Below are 9,757 nucleotides of genomic sequence, written 5' to 3'. Positions count from 1 at the left end.
CTAAGAAACCAGTTAGAACCGGCCACAGGGATTATTATGAATAATGCTAATGTCAATTAAAATGTGTTATTGAAAGATCAGCTTTCAGCTATTAGAGCATATAATGCTTAGATTATTATATTGCATTAGAAGTGACTAGCTATTTTACATTTTTACTAACTGAATTACATACGACTGTTTAATTTTATTAGATGCAAATTAAGTTTGGGCACCAAGGCACTTTTGAGAGCCATTGTGTGCAATTACTAGACGTGGTAATAGGTCTGGTCTGACAAGTTTGAGTTTTACACAATCAAACTTAAAATCTTTCATTAAGTTACCAATCTAACAAAAACACAAGCATTAAATAGTGACAAAAAACAAGATTGAGATTAACACCATGTCCTCACTTGCCCAAAACCATCTAAAAAGTAAATGAGATTTTGACTTACAAAATACCTAATGAAAGTGATTGAAATTAGAATAATCTGTTAGTCCCGCATAGTATCAAATTGAACTTTTATAAATATATAAATATAAAAAAGTGTTACGTCTAAAATATTTTCACAATAAATCATAAGTGGTTAGTTGTTATTGATTCTAATTTGAACTTATCACTGAAATTACTTTTCTATTCTACCAATAACAACCCGTAACAACTTGTCATATTGAATTATTATAAAAATATTTAGAAAGTGTTGTGAATATAACATTTCTCATAAAGAGATGTACTATGTCTACAACATTTTTATAATAAATCATAAATAATTAGTTATTATTAATTCTAATTTAAACCTATTATTGAAATTACTTTTCTACCCTATCAAAAACAACGGAACAACTCGCCAGACCATTATTATTTTTAAACTTTGGAAGTAAATTCCTCTACAAAAATTCTATACTTAAATTTTTTTTTTTTTTTTTTTTCCTCTCTACCAAAGATTATAGCCTAGCTCGATCTTAGCTTTAATTAAACAGATATTTTACTAAGAGTAAGGGTGCAAGAAGCAAACCTCAAGGAAGTCTTTGTAAAAGCGATCCGGCAACCACAGCTTTTTGTGTGAAGCAAGAGAGATAATCCTTTTCAAAGCCTTAGCAGAAGTAGGCAACAACATCTCCGAAACAGAAGAATACCCAAGGTTTTGCAGCATTGTTTCATTGGTGGAGTCAGTTAGCTCTATGACCGAACCGGACACCACCACAGCCTCAACCAAGTCTGCATGGAGCTCAGCCATTTTGAACGCTACCGTCCCACCATAGCTAAACCCAACCACAGTGCACCTCTCCACCCCGAGCTTCCTTAACCCCGCAACCAAACACTCCGCTTGGAAACTCGGTGACCTGTCGGTTTTGTCGGTGATAGAGCCACCGAAGAAGAGGAGGTCCGGTATATAAACTGAGTATTGTTTGGATAGAGCAAAGGCCTGGAACAGCCAAGTCATTATGCCGTCAGAGAAGAAGCCTTGGACCAGGACCACCGCGGGCTTGTCACCCTTTTTACTGGGTTTCTTCTTCAGGGTCTCTAGGGGAACCCAGAAGTTCATGACCGTGCCTGGTTCGATCTCCACTGTGCAGGGTTGCACACCTGCAATCTTCATTAGCCAACGCACCATGGGCCTCAGTGCAGCCACAAAGTTCACCATGTCAAGTTCTTTTTCTTTCACAGTTTTAGGTGTCTTTGTTTTCTTAACTCTCTGTTCATAACCAGATCAAGAAAAACGCTTGAGATTTATAGTGAGAATAAATTGTGATTTTAGGAATACGACAATTTTTTTTTTTTTTTTTTTTTTGAAGAGAAGGCAAATTTTAGTATATAAAGGTCTGAAAAATATTTTAAAAGTTGTTAAATATCTTTTTCAATCACAAAAAAAAAACGATTTAAACAAAATATCTCATTCTGTGTTACACATTGGCGGCTTGTGAGCCACACACATGCGCTGCTTGTGAGACACATTGTATTTACTCCTTCAATTAAAGCTTTGTCGACACATTTTTTTTTCTATAAATATGTAGGGCAGGAGACATTGTAAGGGTGTGAACCGAAGAAATAATTCAGGTATAATCTTACTCTCACATTTCCTATTTTTGTCTTTATAATTTCTCTAATTTACAACAAACATTCATATATTTGGTGATTCAAAGTCATCAAACTATTCAATGTTACATTAGTTAGTTTGTAAATTTGATATAATAAAATATGTAATAGAGTTAGCATTTGAGGAAAATGTACCACTACAATTTTTTTTGACAAAAGCAATCTGCAAGTGGTGAAAAAAATTATTGATTTATATAAAAATGATAAATAACCTTTCACAATCTATCCTATCAAACTTATGTTTGCCTTAAAGTTGTGACTAAAATTAATAGGGTAAAGTTTAGTTATTTAAGACTACAATTTTACATAATATCTTTTTATGGAGGTAAATTTTGACAAATCCACAATTTGATTACATTTTCTGCTTATATTCTTGCAAATTTTTTAAAAAAAATTAAAGATTTGAGATATGCTATTAATAAATTATTTTACAAATTTTTTAATTTAAATTATGCATAAAATATAACGTGTGTATTAAGATGTAAAGAACATATAATCTGATAATTAAATTTTAAAATATATAATAATATTAATAATATAAGTAAAATTGTAGTTTTATGTTACAATTCATTTTATTGTTAAATTTTGGTGCTAAAATATCTCATTTGCCTTCCTTAAAGACAAGAGACAAGAGGCCAAAGAGGGGTTGGTTGGGTTGTTGAAAGTTTGAAGATGGTGGTGTTTACATTAAATAAGACAAATAATATTAATTAAAGAGAATACTCTGTTTGACTTTTCTTTCTTCCTTGTACTTTCAAATCAAGAATTAATAGTGTATATCTTTATATATATAAAAGCGGCTATGCCGCTACAGGGTTTTAGTGCTGTGCATCCAGTGTGTTTACACTGTGCAAGTACTGTAGCGAAAACCGTGACACTTCTTCTCTCTTTCTTTTTTTATTTTTTTTTATATTGTTATATTGATACAACAAATTTCACATGCAACATTATAGCCGCAACAGTGCTTTGGTTTTATGAGTCTTTTTTTTTTTAACCCCTTTGTTATTCAACTGGCACTGTAACTACAGTGCTTAAAGGTTTTTTTTTTTTTTTTTTCATAATCGTTTTTTTTCTTTTAAATATTGATGTAAATTGAATTTATATTGTTATACTAACACAATAAGTGCTTTGGCACTGTGCACCCAGGGTGTTTGCATTGTGCAAGCACTGTAGCAGCAACAGTGATATTTTGGTAGGCACTTTGTCACTTTTTTTTTAATTACTTTTGAACGATAACTACAATACCAATCAGCACTGTAGCTACAGTTTTTTTTTTTTTTTCAAGTATTTTGTTTGATTTTTTTTTCTTTTATACATATTGTTATATTGACAAAACAAATTTCACAAGCAGCACTGTAGCTGCAACAATGTTTTGGTTTCGTGAGTCTTTTTTTTTTTTTTTTTAACCCTTTTGTTTATTCAATTGGCACTGTAACTGCATTGCCTAAAATTTTTTTTTTTTTCTGTAATCAGTTTTTTTTCTTTTAAATATTGATGTAAACTGACATTTATATTGTTATATTGACACAACAAATTTCACATTATTTTCATAATTATTGACGTGTTAATTTCTTACAAGTCGAAAGAAAATAATAAAATATGAGACTATAGCCAACTACAATTAAAAATAAATGTTTAAAAAAAAAGTTACAACACTTATTGTTATCACAATATTTTCACAATTGTTAAATCTCAGTTTTTTTATATATCAAATAAAAAAAATGCTAAATCCACAATATTTTAACATTAATTTCACAACAAATCATAGGTAAGCTATTATTGATGGATAACACTGGAGCTACAGTGCTTTTGGTTTATTCAACTAGCACTGTAGCTACAGTGCCTAAAGTTTTTTTTTCCCCAGTAATCGGTCTGTGTTTTCTTTTTCTTTGAAATATTTATGTAAGCTGGCATATATATTGTTATACTGACACAACAAATTTCACAATATTTTCATAATTATTGACACTCAAATTTCTTTCAAGTCAAAATAAAATAAAAAAAGATGAGACTGTGATTAACCATAATTGAAAATAAATGTTTTGAGAAAATGTTACAACACTTATCATTATCACAATATTTTCACAATTGTTGAGATCTCAGTTTCTTATAGATCAAATAAAAAAAAATGCTAAGTCCACAACATTTTAACATTAATTTCTACCGTGCCTAAAGTTTTTTTTTTCTTTTAAATATTTATGTAAGCTGGCATATATATTGTTATACCAATACAACAAATTTCACAATATTTTTACAAATATTGAAGTATCAGTTTCTTACAAGTCGAAATAAAAAAATAAAATATGAGACTGTAACCAATCACAACTGAAAATAAATGTTTTGAGAATAATAATAACAATTTTATCAGCTTAAAACCAATAATAACATGTCATTTAGAATTTGTTCTAAAAATGTTATGAATGTAGCATTTCTCTCAAATAAAATAAAAAAACATATCTATTCGGATCCTAAAAATGAAGATATTGTGAAAATATTGTAATATTTTGTTATATTCTCAGACTTCTTTTTTAATATAATCAAATTTGGTGAGCCAAAATTCACGGTTTTACATACAAAATTTATATTAATTTTCTCACTATTGGGGTAGCATGGGCCTTGCACGTGCAGCCAACGCTAGTGTGTATATATATATATATATTTATAGATATAACTGCCAGAGGGAGGGCGGAAAGACCTGATTAGCAATTTAGCCCCTATGCTTAAAATAAAATAAAGAAAAAGAGAAAGATGGCTCCCTAGAATATTAAAAAAAATGTATATTATATTTATTTAAACGATTAATGCATTATATTTTTCCCACTTATTACATTTATACAATGCATAAATGCAGTGGCCCTCTAATCATTAATTAGGGAGACATAGGGCAACCTTGTACGTAGGGCTGTTTGCAGTGCAGTGCGGTGTGGTTTTGAGTCATTTTTAGCATTGCACTTTGTGGTGCAGTTTAGCTAAAACTATAACTGTACTGCACCTTATTTTTGTGGTCACATGTGTAGTGTGGTGCGGTTTAGAGTTTAGTCAAAACCATAACCACACCGTACCTCATTTTTGTGGTCACATGTGCGATACTATGTATAAAATGCAATTTGAAGTCGGTATATTTTTCAAATTTTGGGCTTTTCCTACTCAGCCCAAAACTAATTTTCCCTTTTTTTTTGGGCCAAATTTTAAATTATTAAGCTAATTTTTCTTTATTTTGAGTTGGCTTTTCTAGTCAACACTTGCTAGGGTTATTAAACCTTTTTTTTTTTTTTTTGAAAACTATGGTTATCAAACTATTAGTAATATATTTAGTACTAAAAATAAATAAATATATTAATAAACCTTTTTTTTTTTTTTTGAAAACTATGGTTATCAAACTATTAGTAATATATTTAGTACTAAAAATAAATAAATATATTAATATATAGAGAGGGTGCGGGGTGGTGCGGTTTGTTCGGTTTTCTTATTATAAAACCGCAAACTGCACTGCACCATGTGGTGTGGTGCAGTGCGGTGCACTATTACTTGTAATGCGGTGCAATTATGCCATTTTGCAGGCGGTTTTGGTGCGGCTTTTGCAGTTTGTGCAGTTTATACGGTTTGATGAAGACCCCTAACTTGTACGTGTTGTATGTTCTATTGTGGCAATTTTCATTAGCCTTGCAATAACCTACTCATGTGACACTTTCTTGTGATGGTTTGAGTTGCCACAACAAACCATATGAGCTCTTTAGAAGTGATTTTAGTGTTTTTAGCTGTGGTTTTAAACTGCTGCATTAGATCCTATTTTTTGTATTGAACCCAAATCCACAAAAATACTCAATCCATCACCAATTGAGAAAATCTCATCTCGTGCCCAAAAAATCTACTTTCACAAACCCAAAAATATAAAAATAAATCCTTATAAAACCCCAGAAAATATTTTCTCAACTCATAGATAACAAATCATAAATAAACCAACAACAAATCACACCAACTTGTCTCTACCTCTTTTACGAGTTTTTTAAAAATTTGTCGAAAACCCAAAAAAATAAAAAATACAACAAACTCGTCTCAGATTCAATTACAAGAAAGAGAGAGTGAAATGAGAAAGCAAGGACAAAGAGGAAAACTGAACCACTGTCAGCAATGGCAGTGACAAAGAATTAATTGAGTTGATCTTCATTGAAAATGACCTTAATTAAGGGTTCGTTTGGTTGGAGAGATGGAAAAGTGGGAAGATAGAAAAATAGGAAAATAGAAAAGATTTTAGTTTTCCTCATTTGTGTTTGGTTGAAGGGGTGAAAAAGTGCGGGGATGGAAATCTCATTTGTTTGGTTGAGAAGAAAAATGAGGGAATAGAAAATGTAGTTTGTGTACAATTTCTCTCATACCCTATTGCATAATATAAGAAATAATTTTCTTACAATTATTTTTAAAAAAATCTTATTATCCATTGTTAGGGCACATTTTTTTACACATAATTTTATTTAAGTACTACCTATTTATTTTCAAATGCCACTAATAAGTACCACCTAATTTTTTTGCCCTATTATTTTCAACTTTTATTATTATTATTTAATTAAGCCAAAAACCGGCCCTATGAGCCCAATACACACATCTCATTCTATTTAAAAGCCAAGAATACCTATGCTTGGCAATATTTGAAAAGCTCATAATTCAAGTCTGTGGCAAAACAATTTTATCAATAGAATTCAAATCCATAATCAAAGCCCATGATTTAGACCCATGACAATTTTATCAATGGAATTCAAATCCCATAAGCAAAGCTCATGGTAATTTATTTATCAAAAGCCCAATTCTCGTTGAAACATCAAAAGCCCAATTCTCATTCGCAATATTTAAAACCAAATTCTCATTTGCAATATCAAAGAACAATTCTCATTGTCAATATCAAAAGTCCAATTTACATTGGCAATATCAAAAGCCTCATTCTCATTGGCAATATCAAAAACCCAATTTATGTTGGCACTATTAAAAACCCAAGCTAACTACTTGACACTATTTTATCAAAAGCCCAAGGTTATTAATACTTGGCAAAATACTATATCATAATTATTTCACTTAAAAGTCTAATAATGAACAATACTTTAAGTTCTTAAACCTATCATTATAATATTACAAGCTTATGGAATTTATGGCAATTATCTATTCTTTTTTTTCTTTTCTTTTTGAGAAACAAACACACACACACATAAGAGAGAGGGAAAAGGGTTCTAACATAAAGACAATTATTTATTCTCAACCAATGGAAATCATCTTATAAAAACCCATGGAAAGTTATGATTATCTTAAACCCATGACATTTGTTTATTTATACCATATTATAAACTCATGAAATTTATATAAGAACCCATGGTCACTATTTACCTTATACATTCTTAATATCTATTTCCAAACTCATGATAATTATTCACCTTATTATGATTATCTATAGAAAAACCCATGAGAATATCACATTATTCCACTATAGTGGTTGTTACCATATTTTATTTGAAACCCATGGATATTGCCTCTATTTAAAACCCATGGTAAATATTATTCTCAAGAATTATTGGAGGTCATTATTTAAAAGCTCCAAAGAAAGAAACCATTCAAATTGTTATTTAAAGCCCATGGAAATTAATATCCAAAACCTATCATAAATATTTATTAAAGCTCATGAGTACATTTTTGCTAACAACTATAGCCCATATGGAATAAAATCCATGGCAATATATGGTAGCTTTGTCCATTTTGTAGGTCTCACAAAGAGAAAGGAAAATGATAGGATCAAGTGGAGAGAACCTCCAAGTTAGAGGCCCACCAAAATACTCAGCCCTCATGGCCAAGCCTAACACGAAATATCAGCCAAAACAGCTCATATGTACAAACTGACCTAGTTGGAGAATTCCTTTCAGTTTGCCTTCCGCTGGAGAGCATCTCAAGAAGCAACCAAGCTCCGAAACCAAATTAGGAGCTAACCACCTGTCCCATCAACCTTTTTGCCACTACCAACTATGATGTGAACAATACTAGAGGTTGGGCTGACACCTAAAAGCTAATTAATGGGCAATAAATACCCTTCTTTCCCAAGTTTTGGTTACAACTCAAGGAAGTCATAACCAAGACCCCCAAGCTCATGAAATCCTCAACTAAATAGTTCATTTTATTACTAAAAATGTATGTAATTGATTCATGAACCAAGCTCATGAATCCTAAAAGGGAAAAATTAGGGAAAAGTGGTTTGGAGGGCATAATAGGGTGTCCGACAGAGGCATCAATGGTTGACACCAGGCTTGGAGTGTCAGCCAACCCTCTTGAGCTTTGATCCTAGTGGCAGTAAGCAAGATCTCTAGCTCTCATACTTGCTCTAATCCCATTGGACAAAATTAATCTCCAAATCTCAGCATTTAATGCTGTATTAGGAGTATCTCAACCTCCAATTGCATTACCCAAAAAAACAAAACACCCAAAAAGCAAGTCTCACCATTTTTGGGCCAAATCTCAAAAGAGATATTCTGCGATTTTCCTGCTGTCAAACTTGGTCCTTTCTAAATTTTGCTAATCAATCCCTTAAGCTTCACTATAAAAGGAACTACCATCAACCCATCAAGAACAACAATCTTATCATAAAATTCCTTAGTCATCATGCTATTTTCAGCCCATATGTCAGTCCCTTAGTTCAGAAACTAGCCTTTAGTCCATAAATGCTCACATACACCTACCCATAAACATCACATTCCATCTTTTCATAAAATCCTAGCACCTTAAACTAGCCATAAACAGCCCCTCTTTACATCATACCCGAAAATGGCTAAACACTACTTCATCTCTCTTTCATACTTCCATGTATTCACTCATACTTTCCATAAAGTCACTCCCACCACTTACTCTTACACATATATTCATCATTATAGGCATAATATAAAATAGAGATCTTGTTTAAACATTTGCTGCACTAGATGGGCGCTCTTTCTCTCCCTTCATTTCGTCCTCTTTTTTCCCTCTTTTACTTGTAATTATGAAGCCTTTAATCCTTGTTTATTGCTATTATAATGAAGACCATAATGTCTTGGATACTACGGAAGTTTTCCCTCATGTTAACTTTATAATAATGAAGAAACCATATGGTTTTTTATCATTATTAATCTGTCAGACATCTACCACTGGAGATTTGTCATATTTACTGCTAGACCATTTTCTTCTTATGTATTTGTTATAATGGACCCACTTTTATATTAACCGACTACGGAGGAAATGCATAATTTCTTGTTGTGCAAATACATTTATTTATTTTTCAAACATCTACCGTTGGACATTTTTCTTATTTACCGCTAGACTATTATTTAAGAACTTATTGTGGTTGACTATCTTTTATGCTAGCTTCTCTTTACAGGATGTATTTTTAGAGCCTTATTATAATCTTTGTTGGATGCAACCCAGACCTTGAGCAAAATGGGCTTTTCACACTTCACCAATAACCTTTGGGCCATATTCCAAGCCCAAAGTTGAATCTCGATCTTAACTTCCCAAATATCATGTGGGCAACGAAAAAAAAATGCCCCCAACATCGATTAAAATAAAAATAATAACATCTTCTAAAAATTATTATTAATATTAATATTTTATTTTATTAAGACTGTAGACACTCAATTTTGCACCCATAATTTAACCTTTGAAGATGACCAAAATAATCAT

The 9,757-nt window shown here is 31.4% G+C and overlaps 1 protein-coding gene across 1 annotated transcript; it reads right to left on the bottom strand.

Annotated features, from left to right (window-relative positions):
- Window positions 1-915: 915 nt before the first annotated feature.
- LOC111998810 (uncharacterized) lies at window positions 916-1,717 on the bottom strand. Its single transcript, XM_065760684.1, has one exon. It carries the CDS (start codon window positions 1,620-1,622, stop codon window positions 966-968), a length of 657 nt encoding a protein of 218 aa, XP_065616756.1. The 5' UTR covers window positions 1,623-1,717; the 3' UTR covers window positions 916-965.
- Window positions 1,718-9,757: the final 8,040 nt, after the last annotated feature.

Source organism: Quercus suber, unplaced genomic scaffold (genome assembly GCF_002906115.3).
Source record: "Quercus suber isolate HL8 unplaced genomic scaffold, Cork oak 2.0 scaffold_378, whole genome shotgun sequence".
Classification (NCBI taxonomy): Eukaryota; Viridiplantae; Streptophyta; class Magnoliopsida; order Fagales; family Fagaceae; genus Quercus; species Quercus suber.
The sequence above is the reverse complement of the archived record's forward strand: the minus strand, read 5'-3'. Positions and strand labels throughout refer to the sequence as shown.